General features: G+C 43.2%; 1 protein-coding gene across 1 annotated transcript in view; it reads right to left on the bottom strand.

The window, feature by feature from the left end:
* LOC104350735 (unconventional myosin-X-like) overlaps positions 1 to 15,561 on the bottom strand; it is a 77,988-nt gene that overhangs the window by 46,528 nt on the left and 15,899 nt on the right. The window contains exons 6-14 of the mRNA XM_086465548.1: positions 14,678 to 14,691; positions 13,945 to 14,029; positions 12,212 to 12,315; positions 10,706 to 10,835; positions 9,722 to 9,840; positions 6,050 to 6,196; positions 5,225 to 5,325; positions 3,540 to 3,606; positions 3,000 to 3,092 (exon numbers count right to left, since the gene is read on the bottom strand). Coding sequence (XP_086321674.1) covers positions 3,000 to 3,092; positions 3,540 to 3,606; positions 5,225 to 5,325; positions 6,050 to 6,196; positions 9,722 to 9,840; positions 10,706 to 10,835; positions 12,212 to 12,315; positions 13,945 to 14,029; positions 14,678 to 14,691 — 860 coding nt within the window. The remainder of the gene's footprint in view (positions 1 to 2,999; positions 3,093 to 3,539; positions 3,607 to 5,224; positions 5,326 to 6,049; positions 6,197 to 9,721; positions 9,841 to 10,705; positions 10,836 to 12,211; positions 12,316 to 13,944; positions 14,030 to 14,677; positions 14,692 to 15,561) is intronic.

Here is a 15,561-nt window from a genome sequence, read left to right as displayed (position 1 = left end):
ATTATTTTCATGAGTTCTGCCTAACTAGTAATCCCAAGTAGATTTCTCTTTGAAATACTTGCCCATTCCACACCTGAACCCACGCAGACTTCTTGGATCCAGAGTGTCCTTTTGCAGGCAGCTCTCAACCAACCATACGGGGAACTGCAGCTGGCTGGTTTTAAGCCTGGCTCCTGTTAGTGCCATTTGTCTTCTATGGGCCATGCGTGAGTTTTAAACCCATCACATCCCCCCTAAATCATCTTTTCTGCACACTGCAGGGTCCTTTCAACATAGTTTTTCATAACACTGAAGCTGTCCCAGACCCATTGTTTACCAGAACTGATATAACCCATTCTTGAGTGGGGGTGGCCCAGTGGCGTACACTGTTGAAAGTGCAAGTGATCCACAGATTATACAGTGCCATAACAATGTTTTCTGCTTTTGTTCTGTTTCTTTCCTAGGAATTTCTAATACTTGATCTGGGTTTTTTATTACTAGTGAGCACTGTGCTAACGTTTCCGTGGAACTATCACAGCTTCTGTCTGGGTCTTGCTCCTGAAGGGCAGCAGTCAGCTCAGGGCCCATCATTTCAAATGTGAAACTGGGACTGTTTTCCTTTAGGCTCACCATTTTACATTTATCTACACTGCTTTTCATCTTCACTTTATAACACAGTCAGTCTCATAAGGCCTCCCTCAGTCCAGCCTTGCCCCATGAATCATCAGAAAACTGCCACCTCAGCGCTCATACGAAGCAGTCTTACAGGTCTCCCTCCATTGAGGTAACTGACCATTCACATTCTGTCAATTTACCCAATAGTGAAATAAGGATTATAATTTCCTAGAATGCTTTCTAAAAATTAAAATAATTTCCCACCTTCTCAGATACAAGAACTAAGGAAATTTTCAGTAAGATGTTGCACAATACTGTTAGTAATTCAGCTTTCATGTTCAAGTTCTCTTAGCAGTATCGGGTAGATGGCTTCTGACCCTGATAATGAGTTAGTGCTGTTCAAAACTTTTTCATTGCCTTTTTTCCTTTTCACCTTGACACCATTTCTTTGTTCTTCTCTTTCCCCAATCCAGTCATCTTTTTTCAGCCACAAACTTCCCTCTCTTCCACTCAAATATGGCTGTTACTGACTATCACGTGGATTAGCACCCTCCTCTCCTTTCCCTCTCTACCAAGCCCTTATATTTCATCCATGCCTACAACACTTCTGGTTCCTTCTGTCATCTGCCCTATTGCTCCTCTCCCCAGCTGTATCAGAGGTAATATTCTCTTTAATCCCAGCTCTATGCTTTTCCTCCTTAAGCCTACTGCAATCCACAGAAAACACAGATAAGAGGGCTTGTTCTGTTATAATGTCCTTCAGGCTTTCCAGCAAGGCTGGCTGGATGCCTTCCAGTGCTCTTCCAGCTAGCAGTAGAGACTTCAACTGGTACAAAAAATACTTTAGCCTTCAAAAAATGCAAACCCTAGAGCACTATCTACTTCATCTTCCTCCCTGCACTTCAACTTCTCAGCCTATTCCATCTCTTATAAGCTCCCTAGGGTTCCATGTTAACTGCTATCCCCTCAAAGCAGGCAGAGGTGACACTATGAACAGCTTAATGAAAAGGCTACTCAATGCACAGAAATCACCAAAAATAGCAATCAAAATGTTGTGGGGCATAAAGGAATGCAAAATAATACTGACAGTCTCATGCTGCTGTACAATAAACCACAGGTACCTTCTTACCAAGGGAACTGCATTCTGGTCTGATTATTTATCTCAGAAAAGAACAGAGAAAAGATGTAGAGGAATTCAGAGACAAACAGCAGAAAGAAGGGAGCTTTGAAATTTCTCCATTTGGAAACAAACTGAAGAGGTTGCGACAATTAAGAAGGAAAATTCAAAAGAAGTGATGTATTAAAAATATTCATAATTTCTATATTAAAAGTTAACAAAATACCAACAACAAAAACAAATAAAAAAGGTGAATCAGGCATTCTCATATACCTTGACCTATAATGCAAGGGAAAGCCAAAGTGGACTAAATCGAGGGCATCAATTTAAGCTCAAAGAAAGGAACTATTTCCACAAAACTATGCGTAAGTAGCCAACCAGAAGTCATTGCTATTGTATCCAATTTGTAGTCATGAGTATTACTAGCAGAGTTAGATGCAAATATGAAAGATGAGAATATCTGCATCTATGCCAATTTAAGAAAGAAAAGTGGGATAAAGGACACAAATTTGTTTGTTTTCAGGCTTGGATGAAACCTAAATTAGAGGACTAGGAAACATATTAGCTGACAATGTTCTTAATCAAGTAGTAAATTATTCCATAAATCCCTGCTACAGAGTTTAATCTGCTCTGTTTTCAATCTGTTTACTATTAAGAAGAACAGAGTGTTGGCTGTACCAGAGACAGGGTAAGAGATTGCTACAGTGATCTCACTGTGGTATCTGTGTCCCCAGGACAACTTTCTGACCTGCATGAAAAAGCCCTTCTACTCCTGTGTCCAGAATACAAGAAAGAGGAGGAAAGAATTTAATTAATTAGGAACAATAAGACAGCTTTCATTAAAAGTCATGAGGCAAAAGCCGTCCCCAGCCCCAGGAGACAGAGATTTGACACGCTCTGGAGCAGACTCCTGTGAGTCAGCTGGCAGGAGAAACCCATGCACACTGTGCAGCCGTGTTCTGTGCCTGGGGTGCTGCCTTGTGTCCCATCGCAGACCAGCAGAACCCGACCTCCATCCTGCACTACAAATTCAAATCTGCTCTACCCACCGCCTGTGGCATGCACACTCCCTCTCTCTGTGTGCACATGAGACCATTTTCACGTTTCTTCACATATTACTTTTGTTCAGTGCAGCCTTATTAAACACGCTCAGGTTCAGGCCTAAGGCATTTTAAATTTCCTGCACAAAGCACATATTTTACATCAACAAAACCTTCATTTCAAGTTTTGAAATGCTGATGGGGCTAACATACTGATCATTTGCCTGCCAGGTTATTTTCTTACTTACCATATGCTGGCTGTGAAGTTTTTCCAGAAGGGTGTTGTCTGTGCCTTTGGGGAATCGACTCTCTTCATTCACCAAGGCCAGTAGACCCAGTTTCTACAGCCAAACAAGAGACAGGCTTTTACAGTCAGCAAAAGCTCTAACTAGCACAGCACAAGAACCGGAGATCTGGACAGCACATTGACCAATAACCTCTGAGTTTTACTCAGCAAAGCTCAAGCTGAAAGCAGAATTCTGGCCAGTCGGTGCATTCAGCAAGCAGAACACACTGGAGATTATTTATAAAAAGTTCACGTTAAGGTTTTACTGAAATGCTGTTCCCTGTCTAAAACTATGACACCCTCCCTAAGCTTACTCTTACAATGAGAAGAGATCTGCTTTCTTGAGCCAGGACTATGGCTAGAATGGCTTATACTTTTGCCAGGTCATGCTGGGAAACGGATCTAAGCAACCGTTTTTAAAACCAGGAAACCCCAGGGAAGGTCTCAAGACAATCAGCAGTCCCACTGTGATCCCTGGAAACTGTCACAGATAACTGCTCACCTTCTCGATAAGGTCCAGGCACTCTGCATTATCCATCCAGTCAATGGCTTCCCAGTTTATCCCTTCCCTGACAGTCAAGAACAAACAGAGCAAAGATGTGAAATGCAAGATCCAACGCCCTGAAGTGCAGGAGAACAGAGGCAGCTAAGCACAGCAGCTGTCCCAGGACTCAAGACAATTTGCAGAATCAGGCTTTGCCGTGGCTGAGGGAAAAGAATAGGACACACAATGCACTGCTAACACAAGGAGACTGAAGTAGGAGACAGCCTTCCTTATCCATCCCAGTGACATAGACTGTCTACAAACCCTTCAGCCTAGGCTTCATACTTTCAAGTTTCAAAGCATTCAGAAACCTGTGGGCAACAGTTGGAAGCAACAAACGGGAATAATTTCTGAAGAACTGAAAGAACTATGTATTCCCCACAGGGAATAGAATATCTTATCCGCTTAATGACAAAAAATATCAGTTCACAGTGTTTCAGATTTTTGCAACAATAAGTATCAGACAGGCCACATGTTTTTAAAAAAAAAAGACCTCTGGATTCCTTTTAAGAGCAAGACCACCTTCTACAGTTGAAGAGAGCAAAGTTTTCTGAAACAAATCAAAGCGCAAACGAATCAAGTTGTGTCTAGTGCCACAGACTCCTTGCCTAATCAAATGATGAAATACATGGAGCTACTTACTAAACCTGAGGAAGCAGAGCTGATACTGTGAAAGATGAGCTTTAAGCACATCGCCTCAGAATAGCTTGATGAGTAGTCAATAATAAAATTCTCTCATTCTTTCCAAAGTTCAGCCACAGAACTTAAACTCCTATGTAATCACCAGGAAAAAAATCTTTTGTTACGATGATACCATTCTTAACACAAGCTTCCTGCAATGGTGGAATTGGCTTGAGAAGTGAGTGCATAAATAGCCCTGCAGATTTGTAATCTTTAGAGTTTCATGAATTGCCTATTCAACTGTCTCCCTTTACAAGGCTGCTCTCATTTGCACTCACTGACCCTATTCAATTGCTTCATTCACAAACATAAAGGCTTCTGTTTCAGAGCAAGAACCAAAGTATTTGTCTAGCAGCCTTCTCTAGAAGAAGAAATACTCTAGAACATCCCAGGTACTTCACAAAATATAATCAAATATGAAGCCCACAGAAGAGAAACAGCTGTGCAGAATGCCCCATGCTCTTCAAGCTCAGGAAACAGCCTGATTTAAATCTCCTTGGTGAGAAAAGGAGACCTTTTGACAGCATAGGAATCTCTAGGACAGAAAGAGCTGTTGGATATCTAACCATCTATCTTTAGGGACTTTACTTTTCACACACCAATATTCCACCTGCCTAACACCACCACTACCTTAGGCAAATTATTACTGAAATCAGTAATAAGGCCAGTGACCATTCTAATGGTTTTAAACCCAAGATCTTCCCATTCAGCTGAGAGATAGAAGGGAATCTGGACTTTCTAAATACCACAAGGGAGAAAGCTTTTGCTTGGAGACAAGTGACCTACGCTGGCAAAGCACATGGACAGTGCTTACAGAGAGACATCCACAGTCAGGGTTGCACTTAAGGCCCGGCTGCCTCTCCTGCCTTAGCAGTAGGGACTGGACAGCACAAAGGAGGAATGATGTCCTCCATTCTACCATCCATGAAAGCAATAGGGGTCCCACTCCCTTCATTTGTCACCTGTTGTACTCCAGTTGCTCCAAGGAGAAGATGTGCTTGTTGAAATATTCCTGGAGTTTCTCATTTGCATAGTTAATGTTAAACTGCTCAAAGCGATTCACCTGTAAGAAGAAACAAAAATTATAAAACTTAACATTCTTGTCCCTAGGCTCTAAAAGAATCTATAACAGCGATGGGGAAGGTGCCAGGCTTGGAATAAAGCCAGAGAGCATAGAGGCAATGGGTGTCAGATGGACATGAGGAGAACAGTATGGGGAGGTCCTCTAGGAGAACGGCTTTTGTAGCTCATGCAAGGTTAATTCAGTAGACCTAAATGGCAGTGAAGGACGCTAAAGACAATCATATTTCTCTTCTTCTTAGGAAGAAAGAAATACAATTCTCTAAGTGTTAGGTCATGGGGCTATCTCTTCTGTGAAATATCTGAGCAGTCACTGTATGGCTGTTCAACGCACATCCCTCATCAGTTGCAGCAGAAGCATTACACATAGGAGTCTCAACACAAGGCAAAACAGGCATAAACAAACAACGTGCACGTAGGAGTTTGACATTTAATCTGTATACAAGTTAAAAATTCAATATTACCTATCGCAGCACATCTGCTTAGGGTCTGTGTTACAAACCAGACCTTGAACATCAGCCTCCATGAATACAGGTGGCAGAAATGGGCAGCTAAATATATCTTGCTGCTTCCAGGGGGAAGTGGCAACAGAGAAATCCCAGAATGCCCTATGCTAACCTAAACAGGATACAAACCAACCAGAATTCCTTCCTATATGCACTGACATCTCTAAAAGCAACCCACCCTGCAAAAGACATAATCCTGACCTGAAAGTTCTCGAAGCCAAAGATATCCAGGATGCCCACAGACTTAAAGTTTTCCTTGCCTTTGATCTTCGTATTAATCTTGCTAATAAGCCATGAAAAACACTGGGAATAGAGCGCCATAGAGAGGGAGTCCCTGGAGTCAGCTGCCTGTAAATACAGAGAGAAAAAATATGAGTCACAGGGAGAAGAAAAGGCATAAGGGGCACCATGAATCTCTATGGGACTTCAGGTTCCTCCACTCCTCTTCAGATGTCTCAGTCTCTGTACTGGCTGTGTATGGTGCAGTATTTGTACATATAGTCAACACTGAAATTTGCAAATAGCCCAGCCACACACAGATGTACCATGTATGACCTTTGGGTAACTGAACTTGAGAGGCTGAAGGAAGTAGCAAAATCACTGACATCTGTTGGAACAAGTGCTGGGGCAGGGAAGATGGCAAAATACCTCATGACTATGCCTGCAGCAGTCATTTACATCATCTGAGCAAACATTTGCAGTGACAGGCAAAGTGTCTCGGTTCAGTACTCCTAGTAGAGCTGTGAAATGGATGTCCAATCAGTTTTTCAAATACTGGTAGGGCAGGATTTAATAGAGTATTCTGTCACCAAGTTACCCTTAAAGATCCCCTCTCCAAAACTTTTCTGCGAACAGCATTATCTTACTGGGACCCAGGTAGGCTGGCCAACAGCCAGGACACAAGCCTCAGAAAAGCACGGATTGAGACAGTTGGTTATGATCATAACCAAGTGGCATAGGTGGAAAAAAATAACTTAAATTGTTATCACTAACAGGCAGTAGATAATTAGGTGTATCTAAGTGTGTGGATGAATGTCTGAAATCAAACTTTTGAAATCTCAAGCAAAAGCCTGCTACTTGATAGCTGTAATAGGAATGGGCTGGTTGTAAATTTTGACAGCACTTGGACAAAACAGAAGCAGCATGCCCCAAATCCTCCAGTTAATAAAGAGACATGAGACGGAACCACAAATTAAGAGAATGATTGCACGCTGTCCTTCTGCACATACACTCTTTAGACTTGGAAACCAGAGTTTAAGGTTCTGGAAAGAAGAGAAGGCAAAAAATAAGGGTTCCCAAAAAGAAGACGTGATCCCAGAGAATAGAAAAAGGGGCCAGGAAAGAAGACAGCAAAGATCTTGACTGGAAGAAAGATGCTGAAAGTGGGGAAAGATCCTGTAGATGAGAGACACATGGAGACAAATGTCAGGGTATGCCCAAGGACCTTGGCTGGTAGTTCCTGAGACTGGTAACTTCAAGGAGCTACACAACATGAACCAACACAACTTTCTGCCTGACCCTCCTGGACAAGCAGTAACCTCCTGACTGGGAAAAGAAGTTGACATCTAATGAACGTAATGTTGAGGCGTGAGTGAGCAAGTACATGAAATAATCAAGTAGTGTAAAAGCTACTTTTGTCATTTCATAAACCACACTATCTAGATCAATTACTAAGGCCCAGCCTGCAAGATCTTCCTTTTCACCTGACCTCGCTGTTTGTCTCCTCCTTTCTCTTCCTGGGTAGTATCTCCTCTCCAGCAGCCCAAGGCCAAAGACACACAGCAACCTCCCTTCTCCACAGAAGAGAACATTTCAAAGTGTGGGCAAACATACACCTTTTCTGGGTATTTCTTCTCTCCATCAGGTCATCTGTCTTATTAGCTGGGACTGAGAGTGCCCACAAGGCCATGCCTCTGTAGTGTTTCTGGCTACACAGCAAGTTAGACTCATTCTCCAGGAACTGGATCTCCCTATCCAGCTGTAAGCAAAGCTGCTTTCCCCACAATATGGCTCAAATGAGATTCTCAAAGGCTCCTTTCATCCTCCCAGCTTTGCCCGCCTTCAGGCCAGTTCAGCCCACTGAAATGTCAAAGCTCAGATGGGTAATGAGCCCATTACACAATGAGAAATCCCTGGCAGCTCTATCAATGCATTCCCGCAACAAGTGGGAATAGGTGGGCACAGTACATGAAGCAGGAACAGTTTTTACAGAGCCAGGGTGCAGTGCAACAGGCTCACATAGTAAAGACAGCTAAGTAGTACCATCCATTTGCTGTAACAATTTTCTTGCAGTATTAGTACTTCACTGGGCTGCAAGCAGTAAGTGTGGGGTCCAACATGCATAAATGTCAGAAGCAGCTACACTATCAGGGAAAGCTCTGTTCAGGGAGACTCTTGTAAATCCTACAACTGTGCGCTGTTGCTCTGGACTGCACGGAGTGTCTCTGGCATTATTTGTTATCCATCCTTGTGCACTGATATAGAAACATGTGACTTATTTAGCTGAGAAGAGAAACTGGTACTGGACACTGAGGAAATCTATCACCGACTATAGGCTGAAAAATAAATTTAACAGAATTTAATTGCAAAGAAAAGTCACAGACTATGAAAAAAAGATACCATTTCTTAAAGGCAAAGCTTAATTTGTGATGTATTAGCAGGTGTGTTTGCAGCTAGAAAAGAAGCGACTACTCTGCTGTAATGAGCACTGCTGAGACTTCAGCTTGAATACAGTCTCCAGTTATAGGCACTCCACTTCTTGAAAGATGTGGGAAAGCAGAGACAGAAGAAGAAGAGATTTAGAAAATTACTTACAAGGAAACACTGAAGGAACTGGATTGTTTAGCTTGGAAAAAGAGACCACCACGTGAAAAACTTCACAGAAGCAGAAGCTTATAAGGTGGACAGCTGGGATGTCAAAGGTAATCTAAATATGAGGGAAAATTTTTCAGCTCGAGACTCCACTGCAGCTAGAACAGGATACTTAAAGAGGCTGTGAAATTCCTTCCATGGGAAATCTGAAGGAAAGTTAGACAGACATCCGTCAGAGACAGCCTAGTAACTGGTTTCTCTGCCAATGTAGGGGTTGGATTGATAACCCTCTGTAGTCCATGACAGCACAAGATTTCCATTACAGATGTTTGTTTTGCTACATGATGCTTCTTCCATCTTAGTAATATTATTCCTAGTTTTCCAGTGTCTTGCATTTTATTAATGACAGAAGATTATGTACAGTTATCTGTGCATGGACCTAAAACACCAAGAGTGCCCTCAAGTGATCAGCAACACCACAAGTCAAAGTTAGCAGGCACAACACTGTCATGAATCACAGAGAAATGTAATAGATAAGCAGGACTGGCTTCAGCACGCAATACAGGTTCAGAAGATGAGAACTATGTGTCAGTTTATTCAGTCCTCCTTTGCAGTTGTATGGATACACAAAGAAGCTGCTGTGGGTTAACAACCTACCACCTGCCAGATGTTTCATGGTATCCGCGTGCAAGCTTTTATCTTCCAGTAAATGCCGCACAACCTGGGAGTTCTGCAAGGCAGAAGCAGGCACACATGCAATTACCACAAAGCATCTGATGTACCTTCTGCATGGCACAAGCATGACCAGTTCCTGGTGAGTGAAGGTGACTTAAAACCAGTATTGTGCATTGCCATTTGCAAGTGGACTCCCCGGTAATGCCTTAAGAACACAGTCAACACTCGGATCTGAACTACCAATGAGGGCAAAATACTTGAGGGCACAACTGAGCACCTAGGGGGTGTAACAGGAAATCCTAAACCTAAATGGATGATACAAGAGGAAGACAGAGGGCCTGAAAATGCAGAAGTGGCAGAAGCAGCAGCATACACTAGGACACTTACCTGCTCCACAGTGAGAGGGGAGCTGATCTCTTCCCCACGCAGAATCATGGACCTCTGTGTCAGTACTTCAGAAAGCTGAAAGGCGTCTAAGCCCAGGAGGTCACTGGCAATGTTCAGCACTAATAACAAAGGAGGACACACTTTTTTCTCCTGCATGGATCCCCATCACTCACATAAGTCCATATTCTGCAGCCCAGTAAGCAAATCCCAGGGACTCCTACAAGGCAAGTGACTAAGCCCCAGCACAAAACACACTCCCCTTTATTTAATTCTGTTTGGCATACCCAAAGCTGTAAGCTCACATACCCAGTCTGAGGCAAGGTCAGCACCCCTTATGGGCCACATTCAGACACTCATGTAAGTCAGATTTTCTGCTGACAATAGGAAAAGCAAAGCACTGTGTAAAGCTCAGCACCAGCAGAATATTTGAATGGGAAGATATGTTTTCCTAAAGGCACAATAGTGCAGTCTGAGTGTGAGACTGTTAAACTTGGATGTCAAGAAGAGAGACAATTAAGTTAAAACTTGAAGCACTTATAATATTTATGTATTGCTTCTGTCTGTTTAGGGATTCACTTTACCAGCCCATCTCAGATTGGGTAACTGTAACAGAGCACACACTAGCAGATGCTTCAAAGGAAGATGGAAAGTCCGTAACAGACTACTTTTATCTCAAACTCCCCCCTGTTCCTATTTCTTCCTGCTCTCTCAATGCAAAAAAGAAACTGTGAGACTGTGGACTCAGTCTGAGAGCATCAAGGAAACAAATGGATCACATGGCCACAGCCCAATTAAATCATACCAGTATGCTCTGGAGCCATGCATCCTGTGGCAGTGCTTTTGCAGGGTTAAACTGCGGGGAACCCGCTGGCAAAGGCACTGCAGACCAGCATAGCAGAGGGAGATGAGGGACGATGGAGTGAGCTATACTGGGGGCCTTGTGGGGCTCTGCATGGTCTACCAAATTGCTAGGGTCCCACTTACCTGCTTTCGTTGTAACCTGGGCCCCACCAGCTGTCATGAATTCAACATTTCCCAAATGAAGTGTGCCAGAAAGAAGCTTGAAGATGTCTCTGATTTCTTCAGTGCTGAAGTCCACCACCTTCATGGCAGTCTATGCAAAACCATACAGCTAATGTTGGCTGTACATACAGCTGCAGTACAATACAATCACCACACTCATGCCCAGCCTGTATAAGATGTAAAACTCAGAATTGTAGTCATCATGAATCAAAGTGAAATGGGACGGCACAGCCCCTCTCTCAGCTATACATCTGCCAATGATCTTCACTGTCTCCCATTCTCTCCTTCATTTACCCTATCCCCATCTAAGGCAGGTGGGCATTTGCCCTAACCTCCAGTTGGACTTTGCTGCTGCCGCTGCCTGTCTGTCACAGGAAGAATGTGTGTGTGTGTGCCTGCATGAGGAAATCCTTCCCTGAGCACTGGCAGTACAGGTTGCAGATGTCACTGGACTGCTTCCACATTCTACGTTATTGTCTTTCCTGAAGGACGGATCCATATAATCTACTTAATTTACTCTGATCCATGTAACGCTATTTACTCTAGTTTAGAATAGTAGTTTTATGCAGCAAGATTTAAAACCAGGCTTTCAGCATTAACTGCTAGAAGGTTAGAAACAGGTTACCAGATAAGAAGGAAGTATGGCACATTCCCTTTGTCTTAGTGCATGCAGGTGAGCCAGCGTTCTTGGGGCATAAATTGACTTTGAGAGGTAGGACCTGTTTTTCATGCATTCGCCCTGCAGTGGGGCACTCCAGCTTTCTAGTTCCCTTCTTTCCTCCAGGTGTCTCCTCAGCTGAAGTATTAAATACCATGTCACCATCAAAACCTCTGCTGTACAGGAGACATTTCCTTCCCCTAAATCACACCTAAGCAGGAGCTATCAAAATCCTAAGCTGACTCCACTCATGTTGCCCATCTGGTTTCAGCTACATTATTAAAGCACTCAGGCCAATAACCAGTTATCAAACAAAACATGAATTGCATATTCATCCTGCTAAACCCGTAACCTCTTTAAAGCTACAGATGCCTATTGAAATCTGTGTAGTACTTCAGAATATGCCATTTGCACAGGTGATACAACTTTACCAGAGAATTTCTGGAGAACAATACCTTCAGACCAAACTGTTCCCCTTCTAACGGTCCATGTGAGGTTTCCTGCATCCAGCCATCTAGAGGGCTCCCAAGAACCATTACGGGATGGGACGATGGGGTTGATGGTCCCCAAATCTCCACCATTCTAAATTATTATTCATCCTTGACTGTTTCCCAAATTCCACCATTTCTGTACACCAAAAAGCACTCTTTGAGCCTTGTTTTTACCATAAACAGGTAAAGCTGAGTTTCAGACACGTTGAAGACCATATTTTGGCTTAGATCAAATAAATTTTGCCCATGAGATCTAGACCCTGCAGTGTGTTTAGCCCATGAGATTGTGCCCAGTTCAGGAGTTAGGACAGGACTCACCATGACCTTACTGAACATCTCTACATCATTCAGATTCTCATCAGTCACACAACCAGACTGGTTCAAGTAGCGATAAGTCTCTGGCTCAGAGAGGGAGAGGCTCTCTGCAACAGAGGAAAAAGAGGCAGGGAGGATAAAGACAACAATTTATTTAGCAATCAGCCTTTTCATTCTATGATCTTGGTCCCCCAAAACAGTGCATATGTTTACCATAGGAAGAATTCATCTGAATAGGTTCCATATCCCTCAAAAACCACACCTAGACAGTGAATACACTGGGGAAGGGGAATAGGAGGGTGTGTGGTAACAAAGCTTGCAGATGGTATGCAAAATGATTGAGAACAATCAAATCCCAAGCTGCAGAGTGGCAGAAGAATGACTCAGAAAAAAAAAAAAAAAACCTACCCAAAAAAACAGAAAATGAAATTTAATCTCAAAGTTGAGAAAGAGACCAGAAAAATAGTCTTAACTATACATATACAGTAATGACCTCTAAATTAGATATCACCACTTGAGACAGAGTTCAGAGTCACAGCAAGATTTCTGAAGACATCAGCTCAGTGCTGAGCAGCAGTCAAAAACTGAACACAGTTCAGTTCCTTCAGTTTTAGAAGGAACACAGAACTAAACATAAAACCAGAATTAGGTCTCCATACGTATCTGTAGCACAACCTCATCTTAAATACTGTCTGAAGGTTTGATCCTCTATTTCAAAAAGGATAGAGGAGAACCAAAAGATCTATGACGAAAGAAGAGAAGGATGGTCAACAGCCAGAAGCACATCACAGATTAGGGAAGTGAAGCAGCCTGGGACACCAGCTTGGAAAGGGAGACGGGGAAGAATAGCAGAGATCTGCTGAAGCAAATAATCTGTTTTGTATGCTTTCCCTAAGTACTTGCTAATAACCATGGTCCCCACTATCTTCCTTTGCTTTAGATGGATCTCTGAATGGACCTACATGGCCATTCCTGCATGAACTCCCTAGAACTGGAACCCTACTCCCTTCCACTCTGTGTGAGGCCCAACTCTTCCATCTGATTATTCTAAGGCACACAGAACAAAGGCATAAAGAAATTCCCCAGTCCCTCAAAACCAGAGTGCAACCTGCCTACCTATGTGACCTCTTCAGCAAGACCAGCAGTGCTCAGCAGTGCCTGGGGCAGGTACACACAAACGTTAAGGGGGTGCTGCACTACAAAGAGGATTCTTCCTGCCACTTTCTCTGCAGGCCCTCTGCCAGACCCAGCTCTCCCTTCCCCATGCACGGAGATACAAACCCTTTGTTCAGATACTAGATATATTTTGACTCTAGTCCTGCCACTACATCACTGGTCTTTCCAATTCTTTTCTCTCCTATTACCTATACTGAAGGCCTGTTATAAAAGTATGTCTGTCAGTCCAACCTTTGAACTCCTTGACAGCTCCCATCAGCATCTGAATCAAGACTCTTCACCCTTCCTTTGCCTCTAGCCAGTTTCATTAATGCCTCCTTTCCACAAGATTTTCCCTCCATCTCAGAATTCTTGACGTGTCATTTCTTATACGGCATTTCTGTCATCCTCAGCCTCTTTTTCTCAACTCCCCTTTCTATTTCCCATGAAATCACCATATGGCCTTCAAGCAAAAGTTGATATATCAAGTACCTGAAATATCCATTCCCTAACTGACTTACACCAGCTTCACATGCTGGACTAGAAAGAGGACAGAGCCATTTCCCAGAAAATGAAATTACCTTTCTGCTCCCCACTCACACCAGCTAGCAGAGCATAAAAGATGTGGTAATTCCTCTCTCCGGGGTTCTGGTGTACCACTCTGTTCTGAAACAAAGAATATAGGAGTAGCCAGTAGAAAGAGATCGCATTTGTGGTTATAAAGGCAAAATGAGGATCGGAATACAGGTAAGTCTCCAGGGCCAATGCACAAGAGGGGTTTCTTCCAGTTTCGTGACGGTGTTGTCTAAATAAGGTCTACATCAAGATCTTGCCATGTGTGGCTGTGCAACTGAACATGTACAGTCTTCTCTGAACTCACTTAGAGAGCGCGCGCAGGAAAAAAACTGAACCTTGTCAGTTCTGGCCCTGCTCCTCAGCGAGTTCCTGAGTCCAAAGTAAACTACGTCAGAGCAGAGATGTCTGCATTTGGAGTTGTACCCCCATATTCCTCTCTATGGAACTGAGTTTCCAGGTACTTGTTCTGTCTCCCTTTCCCTTTGGTAAACAGCTTTTTCTTGGCATCTCTCTGTAAGTCACAGAGTCTATCAAAGACAGGAGAGCAGGCTCTGATAGATATGGAACAAACATTGTTCTTCCAACATCCTCTTCCTCAGCTGGGACAGTTGCAGTAGTAACATCTAAAAAGCTAATGTCTATGTGCTGTGATGGAGGCAGCATCATCCAAGATCTGGCACAGCCCCACCATCCTATGAGGAGAGGGCTCACCCAGCCATCAGTAGAGGTGATACCTACCTTTTCCAGTAAATCTGAATGGTATATTAAAGAGAAAACATTCAAATGACATAGGCACAGATCTCCTGATAACTGGCAAAGAAACTTCTAGACACATTGGGATGAACCCTGTAACAAGCAAAAATTATTAAATAAATAACTGACACTTTGGAAAGTGGTACAAAAAAGTGGTCCCAAACATCATCTCAGATCCTCCCCTCTACTCCTCATCCAAGGAGGTATTATGTGCCAAAGACGTATTTAAAAGGGCAGGGTCAGATAGCACATAGGACCTGCACAATGGTGAGGTAACCTAACAAAGGATGAACCACACTAGAGACACCTAGAAAGATTAGGAAGGCCACTCTAATCTGAAAGTTTGTATTGCACACAGCAAGTCTTGCATCAGTTTTCATTGCTTCTGCAAGAGACCGCTATCTTTAATCTACCGACAGCACAAAGAGCAGAGACTAAACAATCCAAGCCTGTTATTTACAGCAGTAGTAAATTCATCTGGCTGCTACGCCAGTGGAAATTGGTGTGGTTTGCAGTCATCAGCGGCTTTGAATGTCAACATCAAGAAATGTAGCCAAGGCAGTTTTAGCTGCCTCACATAGACAAAAGATATGTCAAAGCCTTTGGCAGAGGGGGACACAGGCAGACATGGAAGAAAGTGGTCATGGTACAACATAATTCAACTATATCCAGACTTCCCTGTCCTTCTTGTCACTGGAACAGGCTCCCCAAAGAAGTGGTCACAGCACCAAGCCTGTCAGAGTTCAAGGAGCGTATGGATGACGCTCTTAGTCATACGATTTAGTTTTAGGTAGTCCTACAAGGAGCAGGGAGTTGGACTTGATGATTCTTATGGGTCCCTTCCAGCTTGAGATATTCTATGATTAGGC

Source organism: Leptosomus discolor, chromosome 5 (assembly GCF_034619465.1).
Source record: "Leptosomus discolor isolate bLepDis1 chromosome 5, bLepDis1.hap2, whole genome shotgun sequence".
Classification (NCBI taxonomy): Eukaryota; Metazoa; Chordata; class Aves; order Leptosomiformes; family Leptosomidae; genus Leptosomus; species Leptosomus discolor.
The sequence above is the reverse complement of the archived record's forward strand: the minus strand, read 5'-3'. Positions and strand labels throughout refer to the sequence as shown.